The sequence below is a fragment of the Amblyraja radiata genome, chromosome 9, assembly GCF_010909765.2.
Source record: "Amblyraja radiata isolate CabotCenter1 chromosome 9, sAmbRad1.1.pri, whole genome shotgun sequence".
Taxonomy (NCBI): Eukaryota; Metazoa; Chordata; class Chondrichthyes; order Rajiformes; family Rajidae; genus Amblyraja; species Amblyraja radiata.
The window spans coordinates 47,058,771-47,076,513 of record NC_045964.1 but is presented as its reverse complement, the minus strand read 5'-3'; the positions used below and the strand labels follow the sequence as shown (position 1 = coordinate 47,076,513).

General features: G+C 42.3%; 1 protein-coding gene across 2 annotated transcripts in view; it reads right to left on the bottom strand.

Annotated features, from left to right (window-relative positions):
- trim9 (tripartite motif containing 9) overlaps positions 1 to 17,743 on the bottom strand; it is a 72,987-nt gene that overhangs the window by 21,460 nt on the left and 33,784 nt on the right. For both annotated transcript variants that reach the window (XM_033027334.1, XM_033027333.1), the window contains exons 2-5: positions 16,834 to 16,929; positions 12,600 to 12,722; positions 11,771 to 11,881; positions 4,598 to 4,751 (exon numbers count right to left, since the gene is read on the bottom strand). In XM_033027334.1, the coding sequence (XP_032883225.1) occupies positions 4,598 to 4,751; positions 11,771 to 11,881; positions 12,600 to 12,722; positions 16,834 to 16,929 (484 nt within the window). The remainder of the gene's footprint in view (positions 1 to 4,597; positions 4,752 to 11,770; positions 11,882 to 12,599; positions 12,723 to 16,833; positions 16,930 to 17,743) is intronic.

Below are 17,743 nucleotides of genomic sequence, written 5' to 3'. Positions count from 1 at the left end.
AGCCATTTGTCTTTGGTGAAAATGCAGGGAAAGGGTTTTATTTATTAAATTAGATCAATTTCCTTCAACAGAGAAATCAAAAAGTAATCTTTTCCACATAAATGATAAAGGGATTGTGAATCTGGATCAAATATTCTCCTGAATGCAGAACGTTCAATTTTTAGGTTTAAAGTCCATAACATAGATATGTCGCAATACTTACCTTCAGCGGCGCTGCAGTTCTGCCGCTGCCCATGTGCGCGACTTTGGCGCCTTTGAGAGGGGGACGGGTTTAAAACGCGATTTTTTCTAGGCTGTTGAAATCGATGTTGTTCAGCCTACTTAGTTGCTGACGAAAAATCGCTGCGAAATTCGTTCGCCGCAGGTATTTTTCAACTAAATTGGGTTATTTAATTGTTAGAGTAGATTAAAAATCATCCTCTAAAGCCGCGAACCCCGACAACGGGACGGATCTCATGTCGAGGACAATGCAAGGTAGGCTGTTTATTTTTACATTAAAAAGCGCTTCTTAAGATCCCTTTATACAGAATTTTATGTTGCGAGTAGCTGACTTGGGGGCCTATCTGAACCGGCAGTATCTTTCATGCTGACATGGGGTACAAATTCACCGCAATGGCAGCGTTCTAAACCAGCGTGTTCCACATAATCCCATTTAATGGCTGATTTAAATGGCCATTAATTTACAGCAATTGAACACTAAATCCCTTCCATTTGGCCTATAAATTAATGTCAATGAGATTTAAAAATCATATTTTATTGTGAATTCTTGTGTGAATGTTCTTTGGACACTTAGGCTATTTAAAAATGTTAATCTTTCGTTAAGCAATGGATAAATGTTTAGATCTAGTAATTGAATTTTGGAATTAGCTACAATTGGGTAACTAACTAATTATATGCTTTAATTTCAGGTCATCCAAGTAAGATTGTTTAATATTTGTTTCAGAATGCTTCAATCTATAATAACTGAACATTTCTTTCAGTTCTCTTAATTTTTAATAAAGTTATGGGCTTTAGACTGTCTTCGATCGCAGCTTTTGTGTTAAGTCAATGGAAAATCAATAGATGCTAATTTCCGAGTATGAAAATGGCCATAACTGTTTTAATACTGAAGATATGAAAGTGAATTAGGTGCCAAATTAAACTTCTTTTTATGCTTTATCTGATGGGATAAATTGCAGTCTTGATTTTTTAAATTTCAAAATTTTGTAACATTGCTACATAACACAGACTAAAAATCCTAAAATAATTATCAGCAAAAAGTGCAGTGCTTATCAATAGACTCTGATTGGATTTCAATTTTGGTGTAATATATATTAGCAAGCACATACTGGCCACATTTTCTTTATTACTCTTTACAATGTTAACTTAAAGTATACAAAAAATTGTACAATCTTCTAAATGGGCATGCAAAATTACAAACCTAAATATAGCTGTTCAGTTCACACCTATACATGTTAAATTCCTCCTGTAGGACAGGCGACTAGAATCATCATGATTATTGAAATAGTCATGCACATTGTTGCCATGCAGAAGGCATCTAAAGGGCCTGTCCCACTATGGCGACCTTATTGGCGAGTTTAGGAGAGTCTGCGCTCACCACAAGTTCGCAGCATGGTCGACACATGGTCGTAGATGGTCACTGGTAAGTCTCCTTCACGGCCGACAGGAGTTCACGCATAGTGATTACTACTCGTTGCCTCAGTTTGGTGGCGGAAAAATTTTCAACATGTTGAACATTTTTCTGCCAGCAAAAATTGGTCGGCATGGAGAAAATTGATACTTTTGAACTCGTAGTGCAGTGGTAGTGGGGTCGCCATGTCGTTGTAGGTAATCTCCTTTGCTGACCGGACATTTTAATTGGCTCATTAGGGGAAAAAAAACATAGGCACGAGTTTTCAGAACCAAGGAAAACCGACCGGTAATGTTAAATGCCCACTAAACGTCACAGCTGTGTATCTCCGGCTTATTAAAAGTTGTCTGTCTTCTCCCGTCTTCTCCCCCCTTCTCCCTCCTTCTCCCCCCCTTCTTTTAAAGGACTTACCGTACACTGTGCTATCCCTCTTTAACCTTCCTGTTCATCACGGTTATCACCTTGGCTTTGCACCGTGTGAATTTCAGACAGCGCTCCCCCGCTTTCCCTGGCCCCCGCCATTGCGATGTGTTTGTGTGTGTGTGTGTTCCGCGCTGACGGTTGATCGCTCGCGGTTTTTCAGGCGAGTGCCCCCGAGCTTGAAGGTCGCAGACAGTTTGCCGAAAAGTCGCATAAGTGGGACAGGCCCTTAACTGCAACCTTCACTCTTTCCCCCAAATCACAGCCTATCACCCCAGCTTAATCTTGCAAGTCTGATTTCTCTATCCAAGACCAAATCTACTTTATATCGACTAAAGCAGCTTTCTATGATCTATTGTTCTCTGAATGTTCATCTCATGCACCTGATGGCAGCTCGAGTGGAAATTTTCAGTATTTGCAAGTACTATCAAAGTACTTTTTGCAAGTAAAATCAAAATTGATGCAACAGCTGATTTTTGATCTGGTTAGCTCCTTTTAATTGAGGACACAGCAACAAGTTAGGTAAAGAGTGCATTAGACAAGATAAAAGACAAGGGTGTTTAATTGTCATACTGTATGTACTGACAATGAAACAATAAAATAGAACAATGAAACAAAGTAAGGAAGAATCAGATAAACAAAATGGTGATCTTGGTGACTGTTTCGAGTAAATCTACCAAATTTACACAGGGTTTGCGGCAGATGCACAATGTTGGAGTTCAACTTTCAAGGGAACTAATACTCATGTGTACATGCTAATTCATGGTGGGTTTCTTTAAACCCCATTAGTATTTGGGTTATTAATTCAATTTTTATTTATTATATATTGTTTGTGTATTGTGTTTATATGCTGCTGCAAGTAAGAATTGTATTGTTCCATTGTCAGTACATACAGTATGACAATTAAACTGGCACGGGTGACAATTAAACACCATTGTCTTTTATCTTGTCTAATGCACTCTGTATCTAACGTGTTGCTGTGTCCTCAATTAAAAGGAGCATATCAAAAATCAGCTTTTGCATCAACTTTTGATAGTACTTGCAAAAACCTATGAATTTTCATTGCTGGCGAAATACTAACCTTGAGAATAACATTTATTCCCAGTTGCCTTTGATAATTCCAACACACAGTATTGGAAAAAAAGACACAAAAAGTAAATCTGTAGGTCAGTCAACATCTCTGGAGAAAAATGGAAAGGTGACGTTTAGGGTCGGTACCCTTCTTCGAGTATTGCAAATGTTTTTCCTTAAGATTGCGTAATGATGTAGATTTTTTTTTAAATGGTGGGAATTTTCAAAATGGTCTCCATGATGGCAAAAACAAAGGGATAATTTATAGAAATTGACATAAAAAAAATTTAAATGGGAACTTTTACTATCTGATTATATAATAATTTGGATTGCTATAAAACCTATTTTAGCACCAAAAAGCCATAAAAAGGGTTTGAAAATAAAATTTCTAAAACTACATGCTATATCAAAATTATTCATTGTTACGCATTTGATTATTTTATATACTATTTCTAATAATTAGTGCACTCTTGTACAGTAGAAACCCCCATCCTGAAACGTATTATAACATCATAAAAACGTATTGCCAAATTCTGTTTAAAAAAAATGTTTAAAAACAATTGATGTTATGTTAGTGTTAACCATATTTCATTCATGATAATTTTTGACATATAGTTTGAGTTTTCCCATTCAAACAGTAATATTATCCTGCTCCTCTGCCAAGAAACGATAGTGATATTTAAGAGACTTTGGATAGGCAAATCGTAATGCAGGGCATGGTGGGATGCGGATTATATGCAGGCAAATAAGAGTTGGTTTTTGCATCATGTACGTCCCAGACACAGTGGGCAAAAGGGCCTATTCTTGTGCGGTGCTGTTCTAAGTAAGAAATTTCAAGTAATTGCTTTTAAGTCCGAGTTTTTATACAGCACGGAAACAGATCCAACAGCCTAACATATCCAACATGCCCCATCTAAGCTACTCCCATTTGCCAGCAGTTTGCCCATATCCCTCTAAATCCTTCCTAACCACGTACCTGTCCAAATGTGTTTTAAATGTTGTTATTGCACCTGCCTCAACTACTTCCTCTGGCACCTCGTTCCATATACCCATCACCCCCTGACTGAAAAAGTTGACCCTCAGCTTCCTATTAAATCTTCCTTTTTCAGCTTAAACTTTCTCCTCTGCTTCGTTGATATCTAAACCATATAGATTATTTTTATCATGTTGTTATTTTAAAGACTATTACTGACAACTGTTGCTATAACACTTAAATGGCAGAATATATCTCGAATATGTGAAAATTCAGAAACACACAAGATAGGCGATGGCTAATGCATATATTCTGGAGGTTTCTGACCAGAAACGTCACCTATTCCTTTCCTCCAGAGATGCTGCCTGACCCGCTGAATTACTCGAGCATTCTGTGTCTAGTTTCGGTATAAACCAGCATATGCAGTTTCTTCGTACACAAATATATTCTTAACTCTTTTTATACTCAATATTCAGGATATATTTCTGTACACTGTTTGTTACCTTTCATCTGCACAAAGTCCAGCTGTAAGATGGATTGCAAGAGTGGTGTGTTGTCCAGGGTTAAATCAAAGTCAGTGTTCAGGCGTGGTTGAAGTATGCCTTTTCCCCATTGTTCATCGATAAAGAGCACACGCCTTATCAAAGCATCTGAAATCTGAAAGTGATGCACGTTCAATTACACAAACAATCCTGGATTTCAAAATAACAACCCATGTAATTGCCTATGTCCTCATGAAATTGCCTTCAAGATGAACATTTTAGATATGGACAGCTTTTTGTCAATCTTTGGTTACTGAAGCCAATCTATTTACATTAGTCCAAAATTAAACACGTTAAAATATGAATCATGTTTAAAAAGAGATTTTTATTTTAATGGGAATACATCAATATATTTTAAATATCAATAAACATGTTATTTTCTTAGAAGACAATATCAAAGACAATAAGGCTCATTATGAAATCCGTAGTCATTACTAATGCATAGATAATTGAGCAAATGTCCAGCATATCCCCAATCTTGTTACATAGAAACATAGAAAAAGGTAGAATAATAGTTACGAGATCTTGCAAGGGGTGACATTGAAATAGGAGATGTGGAGTCAGTATGAATAGAACTAAGGAATTGTAAGGGTAAAAAGACCCTGATGGGACAAATCTACAGGTCCACAAACAGTAGCCTGGACATAGGGCGCAAGTTGAATCAGGAGTTAAAATTGGCGTGGCAAAAGTAATGCCGTGGTTGTTATGGGGGATTTCAACATGCAGGTAGACTGGGAAAATCAGGTTGGTACTGGAGCCCAAGAGAGGGACTTTGTAGAGTTCCTTCGTGATGGATTCTTAGAACAGCTTGTATTGGAGCCTACCAGGGAGAAGGCTATTCTGGATTTAGTGTTATGCAATGAACCGGATTTGATAAAGGACCTCGAGGTTAATGAGCCATTAAGAGGCAGTGACCATAACATGGTCAGGTTTAATCTACAATTGGAGAGGGAGAAGAGTAGATCGGAGGTGTCAGTGTTGCAGTTGAATAAAGGGGACTATGGGTGCTATGAGGGAGGAGCTGGCCAATGTTGACTGGAAAGATACACTAGCAGGGATGACAGTGGAACAAAAATGGCAGGTGTTTCTAGGAATAATACAGAAGGTGCAGGATCAGGTCATTCCTAGGAGGAAGAAAGATTCCAAGGGGAGAAAGGGACGACCATGGCTGACAAGGGACGTCAGGGACAGTATAAAAATTAAAGCGAAGAAGTATAACGTAGCAAAGATGAGCGGGAAGCAAGAGGATTGGGTAATGTTTAAAGAACAACGGAAGATAGCCAAAAAGATAATACAGGGAGAAAAGATGAGGTACGAAGGTAGGCTAGCCAAGGTAGGCTGGCCAGTCGCAGAGGCTGACGTCAGGAAATCCTTCAGAGAGGTGAACCCTCGAAAGCGCCTGGACCTGATGGTATACCCGGTCGTGTTCTAAAAACCTGTGCGGAACAACTGGCTGGAGTTTTTACGGACATTTTCAACCTCTCACTTCTGAGGTCTGAGGTCCCCCACCTGCTTTAAAAGGGAATCTTCCACTGGACCCATGGTGCTTCTGAGCCCGGAGGGAGGGCTTCAGAAGGAGGGATACCCATGTCAGTAGGAGGGGTCATCCTCAAGCCTTTTTGTCCATAGTTGGAGTCTGGTTTCTTCCCGTGATGTTATTAGGGGCTGGACATGGCTGAGAAAGCTTCTCCTGGACTTCAGCCGTTGGGCCGGGGGTACACGTCCGTAGAGGAGGTGGCGTTCATCACTGGTGGCCTTGGTCATCTCTACTCGGCTGGCGACTTCCCGTCTCACATCAGCAGGGGCAATGCCAGCGAGGAGGTGCAGGTTGTTTATGTTGGTGGGCTTCAAGCAGCCAGTGATTGAGCGGCAGGTGTTATTCAACGCTGGGTCTAATTTCTTGGCATGGGATGATCTCTCCCAAACAGGACACGCATACTCCGCAGAGGAGTAGCACAGGGCCAGAGCAGATCTTAATGTGTGTGCTGTGGCTCCCCATTTGGAGTTGGTCAGCTTCCGGAGGATGTTATTTCGGGAGTTAACTTTCAGTTTGGTGTTTTTGATGTGTTCCTTATAGGAGAGAGTGCGATCCAGTGTTACACCGAGTTATGCAGGGTTGGTGCAGTGCTCAAGAGGTGTTCCAGACCATGTGATGTTAAGGGGTCTGTTTGCTTCCCGGTCCCTGAGATGGAACGAGCAGGCTTGGGTCTTCGCAGGGTTTGCATGTAGGTGGTTGCGCTCGTAGTAGAGGTGTAGCTCATCTAGGGCTGAGGTGAGATTCGCTTCTACAGCTTCAAACATACTCTCTTGGGATGTTACACAGAGGTCGTCGGCGTAGATGAACCGCTCAGTGTTCTGGTCCATTGGCTGGTCATTGGTGTAGATGTTATATAGTAGTGGAGCCAGCACACTACCTTGAGGCAAGCCATTCCGTTGTCGTCGCCAGCGACTTTGCTTGTTGTTAAGGACAACATAGAAGCGCCTATCTTTCAGGAGGGCTCCGATGAGGTCCGTGAGTGCCAGGTCATTGGTATTCTCCAAGATCTTTTTTAGGAGGAGGCGGTGGTTCAGTGTCATACGCGGCAGACAGATCAACAAAGACGGCTCCTGTCACCAGTCCTTTCTGGAACCCGTCTTCAATGTGCTGTGTGAGATTCAGAAGTTGACTTGTTGTGGATTTGCCAGGTCGGAATCCAGCTTGTTGAGGGATGATGGCTGGTTCAGCGACTGGGGCAAGCCTGTTGAGGATCAGGCGCTCAAACAGCTTGTACGGGTGGCATAGCAGGGAGATTGGGCGGAAGCTCTTTGCATATGCTGGATCTTTACCGGGTTTTAGAAGAGCGATGATTTTGGTTTTCCTCCAGATCTTTGGGATGTTTCTTGTCAGCATGCAGTTGTTCATCAGCTCAAGGACCCACTTCCGTGTCAGAGGTCCAAACTGCTTGATCTCCTCTGTGAAAATATTGTCCAGGCCGATGGCTTTGCCAGTCTTGAGGGCTTTGATGCTGATATTGAGCTCTTCAAGGGAGAACGGCTCAGTAGGTCCGGTGTTTTGGGAGTGCTGAAGTCGGTCTGCCTTTGGTCTTGGCTGTTTGGTGGTGGATTTCCCGTTGAGCAGCAACTGATGCGCAACTTGGTTGGCCGTGGTGGTATACTGTTGATGTGTTGGTGTTGATGGGTCATTGCTGATTTTTCGGATGAGGCTCCATGCCTTTTTGTTGTTTTTTGCCATATCAGTTGTCTCCAGTAGAGTTTGCCATTTCCGTTGGCGGCATTCTGATAGGGAGGTCATGAGTCTCTCACCTACTTCCATGGTGCTTTCAGCAAAGGGGTCAGATTCGTAGAGCTGTTGGTATTGCTCATATCGTTCGCTGCTTGGAGTGTCAAGGTCGGGGATGTATTGAGTGCGGCAGCCTCTCGGGATGTTCTTCCGGGCTGCCTGGTGCACTAACTTGGTGAAGATTTGATAGTTTTTGGGGTCCGCTGGAAGGTGGGCGATCTTCCCTTCAAGATCTTCTTGGAAACCAGGCCAGTTCGCTTTCCCAAAGTTGAATCTTCTCTGGAAAGGAACTGTGGCTGGGGTAACTGCAGCATTGACTGTAAGGCCAATGGGGCGGTGTTGGGTTTTTGGCAGTGGCTTCAGTACCAGCTTCTTGCCCAATCCAGAGATGCTATGGCTGACAAACGCGATATCAGGGTTGTAGCCGGCTTTCCATTGCCTGCTATTAAAGGACTTTGGTTGTTTGGCATCATGGATCAGGTAGAGCTGGTTGGTTTCGGCCCATGCTTCCACTGCATCTCCATCAGCGTTGTTTCCGGCGTAACCCCATTGTGAGCTGTGGCTGTTGAAGTCTCCAATCACTACCCTTGGTTTCCCAGATGATGGTATTTCTGGCATCAGGAAAGGTGTGGGAGGTGGCTTGTAGACAGAGGTGATGGTAATTCCTCTGAGCTCAGCGGTTAGGAACTCAATGTTGTTTTCATCGCTCTTTGATGTTGATTCGATGGTTGTCCCGTTTTTTGCAAGCATGACGCTTCCATGTTTCTCATGTGGTCTTTCAATGAGGGTGGTCATGCCTTCCGCTCGAGAGCGGGGATGTTTGGGTCCGCGGTGAGTTTCTTGGAGGCAGAGAATATCACACTGATGCACTCTGCAGAGTTGGGCAACAAGTTCTTCTTTAGTTGCAGACAGTCTTTCAACATTTAGAGATATGATGGTCAAAGCCGGCCTTGGGGGCGGGTGTTGGCCTCTCTTTCTGTTCCGGGCTGATGGGCTACTGCCATTTGTTGGGCTTCTGGACATCATTTGTCTTTCGGCTTGGCTTCAAAGTGAAGCTTTGAAGTCCATATGGTGCCAGCACAATAACCTGGCCCTCAACACCAGCAAAACCAAGGAACTGATTGTGGACTTCGGAAGGAGTAGGATGCGGACCCACAGTCCCGTGTATACCGTGTATGGTTGAAAGGGTCAAGAGCTTCAAATTCCCGGGGGCGTGCACATTTCTGAAGATCTTTCCTGGTCCGAGAACACTAATGCAATTATCAAGAAAGCTCATCAGCGCCTCTACTTCCTGAGAAGATTACGGAGAGTCGGTTTATCAAGGAGGACTCTCTCTAACTTCTACAGGTGCACAGTAGAGAGCATGCTGACCGGTTGCATTGTGGCTTGGTTCGGCAACTTGAGCGCTCTGGAGAGGAAAAGACTACAAAAAGTAGTAAACACTGCCCAGTCCATCATCGGCTCTGACCTTCCTTCCATCGAGGGGATTTATCGCAGTCGCTGCCTCAAAAATGCGGCAGTATCATCAGAGACTCACACCATCCTGGCCACACACTCATCTCCCTGCTACCTTCAGGTAGAAGGTACAGGAGCCTGAAGACTGCAACAACCAGGTTCAGGAATAGCTACTTCCCCACAGCCATCAGGCTATTAAACCTGGCTCAGACAAAACTCTGATTATTGGTGTTATCTGCTATTTGCACTTTATCAGTTTATTTGTTCATGTGTGTATATATTTATATTGTGGTATATGGACACACTGATCTGTTTTGTAGTAAATGCCTACTATGTTCTGTGTGCTAAGCAAAGCAAGAATTTCATTGTCCTATCAGGGACACATGACAATAAACTCACTTGAACTTGAATATAAAGCAGGATAGTAAAATCTTCTTTAGGTATGTGAAGAGGAAAAAATTAGTTAAGACCAAAGTTGGACCCTTGAAGACCGAAAAAGGTGAATTTATTATGGGGAACAAGGAAATGGTAGATGAGTTGAACAGGTACTTTGGATCCGTCTTCACTAAGGAGGGCACAAACAATCTTCCTGATATAGTAGTGACCAGAGGATCTGGGGTGACGGAGGAACTGAAGGAAATCCACACTAGGCAGAAAATGGTGTTGGATGATACTGATGGGGCTGAAGTCTGATAAATCCCCAGGGCCTGATGGTCTGCATCCCAGGGTACTCAAGGAAGTGGCTCTAGAAATCATGGATGCATTGGTGATAATTTTCCAATGTTCTATCGACTCAGGATCAGTTCCTGTGGATTGGAGGATAGCTAATGTTATCCCACTTTTTAAGAAAGGCGGGAAGAGAGAAAACTGAATTATAGACCAGTTAGCCTAACATCGGTGGTGGGGAAGATGCTGGAGTCAATTATAAAAGATGAGATAGCCGAACATTTGGATAGCAGTAACAGGATCAGTCCGAGTCAGCATGGATTTACGAAGGGGAAATCATGCTTGACTAATCTTCTGGAATTCTTTGAAGATGTAACTCGGAAAATGGACAAGGGAGAGCCAGTGGATGTAGTGTACCTGGACTTTCAGAAAGCATTTCCCACATAGTTCCCGCATATGTTCCCACATAGGGGATTAATGGGCAAAGTTAGGGCACATGGTATTGGGGATAGAGTGCTGACATGGATAGAGAAGTGGTTGGCAGACAGGAAACAAAGAGTAGGGATTAACGGGTCCCTTTCAGAATGGCAGGCAGTGACTAGTGGGGTACCGCAAGGTTCGGTGCAGGGACCGCAGCTATTTATAATATACATCAATGATTTGGATGAAGGGATTCAAAGTAACATTAGCAAATTTGTAAATGACACAAAGCTGTGTGGCAGTGTGAACTGTGAGGAGGATGCTATGAGAATGCAGGGTGACTTGGACAGATTGGGGGAGTGGGCGGATGCATGGCAGATGAAGTTTAATGCGGATAAATGTGAGATTATCCACTTTGGTAGCAAAAACAGAAAGGCAGATTACTATCTAAATGCCGTCAAGTTGGGAAAAGGGGAAGTACAACGGGATCTGGGGGTCCTTGTTCATCAGTCTATGAAAGTAAGCATGCAGGTACAGCAGGCAGAGAAGAAAGCGAATGGCATGTTGGCCTATATAACAAGAGGAGTCGAGTATAGGAGCAAAGAGGTCCTTCTGCAGTTGTACAGGACCCTAGTGAGACCACACCTGGAGTATTGTGTGCAGTTTTGGTCCCCTAATTTGAGGAAGGACATTCTTGCTACTGAGGGAGTGCAGCGTAGGTTTACAAGGTTAATTCCCGGGATGGTGGGACTGTCATATGCTGAGAGAATGGAGCAGCTGGGCTTGTACACTCTGGAGTTTAGAAGGATGAGAGGGTATCTCATTGAAACATATAAGATTGTTAAGGGATTGGACACGCTAGAGGCAGGAAACATGTTCCCGATGTTGGGGGAGTCTAGAACCAGGGGCCACAGTTTAAGAATAAGGAGTAAGCCATTTAGAACGGAGACGAGGAAACACTTTTTCTCACAGAGAGTGGTGAGTCTGTGGAATTCTCTGCCTCAGAGGGCGGTGGAGGCCGGTTCTCTGGATGCTTTTGAGAGAGCTAGATAGGGCTCTTAAAAATAGCAGAGTCAGGGGATATGGGGAGAAGGCAGGAACGGGGTACGGATTCGGGATGATCAACCATGATCACATTGAATGGCGGTGCTGGCTCGAAGGGCCGAATGGCCTACTCCTGCACCTATTGCCTATTGCCTATTGAGATAAGATCTGAATCTTTGGTTGTTCCTCCAAGAAAATAACAGACAATTACGAACAATCATTTGCCAATTCAATCAAAAATACGTAAGTATGAACAGTTGCACACCAACCTGTAAGAAACCACTGGGATCATTCTCTTTAATTACTTCCAGGCAGTATTCCATCAGACCAGTTGTTTGGCGCAGCTTGACGGTGCAATGGCTGATTTGATCTCTGACCACCTGGAAGGAAAACAAGCAGAATACGAGGCTTTAAAAAAAAAAGTGTGAAGTGGCACTTGAAGGAATAATGCAACTTTCTAGGACTTTAGTTCGTCCACATTTGGAATATGGCATGCAATTCTCACTCAATGTCAGGAAGGATGTGAAGACTTTGGGACTGGTGCAGATGAGGTTTACCAAAATGATGCCTGGATTATGCGGTATTAGTTACAGGGATTAGTTCCAGTTACAAGTTTATTTTTACACAGAGGTGTGATGAGTGCCTGGAACATGCTCGTTATACAATGAGAAGGCACAACCTCCAACATTGATGCTAATAGAATCGGGAACCAGGAACTGCAATGGAGATGACAGATGGAAAGTGACAAGACCGCAGAGTAATTTGAAAACTAGGGTGAGAATTTTCAAAGAGGTGTCCATTAGCCAAGGATATTGAATTTACTTAATCTGCCAATCTATGATTAGAGGGCACAGTCTCGAGATAAGGATCTTCCATTTAAGAATGAGTAATCATTGCCTAGGTTGTGCTGGTGTATAACAAGCAGAATAAAATTTAGGTAGTAAAATGACACAGCAGTAAAAGTAACAAGATCACAAATTACATGATCCTACAAACTACATTGATGCAACAAAGTACAGCATGGTACTGCACACTGTAATGGTATAATAGGACGATGTATGAATGAAAAAGTTGGAATACCATATAAACCAGGCAAACCTTCAGTTTGTGCTCATGTTCTTTGGTCACTCGTGAAAGCAACTGTCCCTTCCTTCTGTTCAGAGCTTCGATGAGAGCATCACACTGAGCAACAAGGCAGGCTTCAAACTCTACGCTGTTCTCCTGGACATAGCAAATAAAGTAAATCATTCAGACAGTCAAATGGACTCAAATATAATAAGGCACCCAAAGATCAAATGATAAATAGATTGAAACAAGAGTTATGACATACCTAAGAAAATCATTACTGCCTAAAATATAAGAATCTCCTTAAGGCCCAAGCGTCATCATCCGACTATAATGGAAAAAGTGGCAAGATATAAGAGTACAACAAGTTGACAGATGGCCAAATAGTGAAAGATGCGAAGAGGCAACTGCAGGAGAAATAGTATTTAGACATGGAGAGAAGCCAACAGGGGAAGAAAGAATTAAACTAAAGAAACAGAGAAGAGACTGCACATGCCAGAACTTGGGGCAAAGAACATACTGCTGGAGGACTTCAGCAAGTTGAGCAGCATCTGTGGGTGGAGGTGGGAGAGTCTATATTTCTGTCTATATTTCTGATTGAGATCCTGCATCAGGACTGAGTGAAAAGAAAGATAATTAGTATAAAGAGGTGAAGCAGAGGGGTGAGACAGGGTCCAGGAGTTGATAAGTGGACCATAAGGAATGATGGGCTGAAGGAGTCAGATGTGAGGGTAAAAGTAGAGACAGAGGGTGGAGGGAAAGAAGCAGGGAAACTATGGCTACATGTGCTTGAATCTAATAGGCAAGGAAGATAATGAAGACAACTAAGAGAAAGATTATGGGTAGGTAGAAGATAGACACAAAAAGCTGGAGTAACTCAGCGGTACAGGCAGCATATCTGGAGAGAAGGTATGGGTGACGTTTCAGGTCGAGACCCTTCTAGATATGACAGGGAATCCAGTGGTTAAAGTGTCTGGAACTCAGAGGGGGAACGGGAACGAAATGGGTGATGGGAGTCCGTGGGAGACAGATAAGGAAACGAGAGTAAAAATGGGAAGACCAGAAATGATTCAGGAAAGAGTGAGCAAGGGGTAACATGAGATAAAGATTACTTGCAATTAGAAAATTCTATGTTAATACCATTAGGTTGTAGGTTAAGAGGAATATGAGGTGCTCTTCTAGTTTGCGTTGGGTCTCACACTGGCAGTGAAGTAGACTGAGTACAGAAAGTCTGTGCAGGAATGGGAAGGGGATTGAAATGGCATGCAACTGGGAGCTTGAAATGGTCACTATGGACAGAGTGCAGGTGCTCTGCAAATCACATTCCAGGTCTGTGCTTGATCTCACCGATGTAAAGGAGGCCACGACAAGAGCACTGAATACAGTTGACAAGGTTAGAGGATGTGCGGATAAATCTTTGCCTCATCTAGAAGGGTTGTTTAGGTCCCTAGATTGTGTTGTGGGCGGAGGTGTAGGGACAGGTGATGGACCCACTGTGGTTGGGGATGAAGTTCAGGGATGAGCAGACCACAGAGTCACACAGAGAGTGGTCCCTGGAGAAGGCAAAAAAAGGTTGTGGGATATCGCTGCAGGTTGTGGAAATGACAAAGGATGACATGCTGGATGCAGAGGACTTCAGAGAGAAAAGTGAGTACTCAGTGAACCCTATCTTTGTTGGGTTTGGCAGGGGGAGGTTTGAGACCGGAAGTTTGAGTAATGGGGAAAATGCAAGGGAGGGCTCCATCAACCACAGGAAAGGGTAAGTTACATGTCAAGTCAAGTCAAGTCACATTTATTTATATAGCACATTTAAAAAACAACTCTCGTTGACCAAAGTGCTTTACATTTGTTATAAGAATAGTATACACAAACAAGCTACATACATATATACAAATAGCCCTCGCTCAGAGGACGTCAGGAAAGGCTACGTTTTTAGTCTAGACTTAAAGGAATCGATGGAGGGGGCAGTTCTGATGGGGAGGGGGATGCTGTTCCACAGCCTAGGAGCTGCAACCGCAAAGGCGCGGTCGCCGCTGAGCTTATGCCTAGACCGCAGGACATTCAGCAACCTAAAGTCGGCCGATCTGAGGGACCTGGAGGTGGTGTAGTGAGAAGACTTTTAATGTAGATGGGTGCAAGCCCATTGAGGGCTTTGTAGACAAAGAGGAGGGTCTTGAAATTTATTCGGAACCGCACGGAGCCAGTGGAGAGAGGCCAGGATCGGGGTGATGTGGTCCCTTTTTCGGGTGCCCGTCAGGAGTCTCGCTGCGGCGTTTTGGACCAGTTGCAGGAGGGACAGGGAAGATTGGCTGATGCCAGTGTAAAGGGAGTTGCAGTAATCTAGGTGGGAGGAGATAAATGTATGGATGATCTTTTCGAGGTCATCAAACTGGAGGAATTGTTTTATTTTAGCTATCATCCGAAGCTGAAAGAAGCTAGCTTTTACCACGGCATTGACTTGTTTGTCAAATTTCAGTGCTGAGTCAAATATCACACCGAGGTTTTTGACTTGAGGTTTGAGTAGTGGGGTAAGGCTTCCAAGGCTATCTGCTATCATTTTGATTGAGTCCGAGGGGCCGAGAAGGATGACCTCAGACTTACTCTCATTTAGTTGGAGGAAGTTCTGGGCCATCCAGCACTTTATATCCTCGAGGCAGCGGGTAAGGTTAAGCAGATTTGATTGGTTTTTGGACATGTCTTGAAAAAGGAGGACATTTCAAGCGTTCTGGAATGGAAGGCTCATCTTCACAGCAGATGTATTGGAAACGGAGAATTTGGGGAAAGGGGTGACTTCCTTACATGAGACAAGGTGACCAGTGGTGAACCGTGGGATCACTGGGTTTTGTAGCAAATGTCCGAGGATAATTTGTCTTCTGAAATGGAGACCGAGATATCCAGAAACGGAGAGAAGCGTCAGAAATGGTCCAAGTGAATTTGAGAGCGGTGGAAGTTAGTAGCATAGGTGATAAATTAGACACGTTCTGCATGGGTGGAGTGGGCAGCACCAATACAGCCATCGAGATAATGGTGTAAGAGTTGGGTGTTATACAAGAGAGGTTTGGAACAAGGACTGTTCTACACAGCCAATGCTGGGACCCATGTGAATGCCCATGGGTACACCTTTCATTTGTAGTAAGAAAAAGGACATTAAAAGAGAAGTTGTTAAAGATAAGAACAAATTCTGCCTGATAACCATTCTACAATAACATGAAAAAAATGTGCACGTAAATAGAACTATAGTTCAATAATTTTGTGCTGTGTTTCAAAGTGGAATTACAATTATTAATTTGGTACAATGTGGAGTGGCGATTAGGAATGATTTTATAAATTGGTTCAAACGGTACAGGACTATTAAAAATGAAACAGATTCTACATTAAAATCAATATGAAATAATAGGTGAAATTAAATTTCAGGGACAGCACAGTTCAATCCTGACTATGTGTGCTCTCTATACGGAGTTTGTACATTCTCCATATGACTGCATGGGTTTCTCCGGGTGCTCTGGTTTCCTCCCACATTCCAAACAGGAGCAGATTTGTAGGTTAATTGACTTCTGTATATTGTCCCTAGTGTGTGGTGTGTACGGGTGATCACTGGTCGGCGCGAACGCGGCAGGCCAAAGGGCCTATTTCCACGCTTTAAACTAAACTTAAATCAAGGCGAAGTCTGTGTCTGCAAACATTGGAAGCTGTTTAGAACTTGTCAATCTCTCAGCAATGTCTTTGTAATATGCACTTGATTTCCCAAGGGCTTTAAAATGTGTTTTAAAATTAGTAGGATCCAACAAATGGGTCAGTATATAAATTGGAATGAAATCATACAGATACAGCATCGCAGAATTTATTTTGGACCAAAATTAAGTAACAATACATTTGGAATATTTGAAAAGTATATGTCACCCTAGGGATTAATTTGTTTGCCTTTTAAATTGAAGTGATATGTTTCCTAAAACTGAGTGGGTAATTTACCTGCTGTAGTGAAAAGCCTGGGAACAGAGGAATATATTTCATGCTGATCATCAACTATATTTAGCTTCGCATTCATATTTATCCTACCAGGAAAAGGACAACTTTGACCGATAGACAAAGCCACATCAAAACTAAAGCATATTTCCCTTCATTTACTTCCAAGAGCACTTTATATGGTAGTCGTATATTAATCAGCATTCCAAGGGGAGATAAAATGAACTAATAAACACGTAATCCACATTAGACAACAAACTTAACCGCAGCAGATAAGATTTTAATTAAACGGTAAAATTCATACCTGGATTTGCTGCACCATGTTCCTTAGTAGTGCCAAGAATTCTTTAGCTTCTTTTGCCTTCTCTGACAATCCATTCAATGCTTGAGAGAGCTGATTCTAAAAACACAAATGTACATGTTAAAAATACTTAATATTCAGCAGGATAGACTGATGCTAGTGCACATCTCGGACAACCAAGTTCAAGAGTAGCTGTACATGATCACAAATTCAAACTTAAATTGTCAAAATATTTTTCACTTTCTTAGCTGACATCTTATTCAATGGAAAACATCAGTGATTTAATTCTTCCAAAAAGACCAGTATTTTTTTTAATGTATTTAGACACTTTTATACCATCAAAGTCAAAATAATGCAAGATGTGTACTCCTGACTGTTATTCTAGAAAATTCATGCATGGTTGATTAATGGTGTGAGGTAGATTTTTTACCCCTATATCACCCAGTTCACACTTGTTCTTCAGGTGGGAAACGTGCTCACAATGCCTCACCTATCTGATACACTAATGCAGTCGTCTCAGAACTTCCTCTGAAATGGTCGAACAAGCTTTTCAAGGCCAATTATAGATGGAATACAAATGGCAGCCTATCCAGTTACATTCTGATCCCAAGAAAAAAAGGATTATGATTTTATGATTTTACTTTCATTCTGGTCAGAAAACAGAATGATACTGGTCTAGAGTATTGAAAAATAATTTTTGTTTCCAGAAACTATGGAAATTTAGATGACAAATGTAGTTAGTTAGCATTAATAAATTAAATGCTTTCATTTCATGCAGACACTGCATTCTTTATTACAAATGCCTACAGAATCTAGAATACAGTGCATTCAGAAAGTATTCAGACCCCTTCATTTTTTCCACATTTTGTAACGTTAGAGCCTTATTCTAAAATGAATTAAATTCATTTTTTTT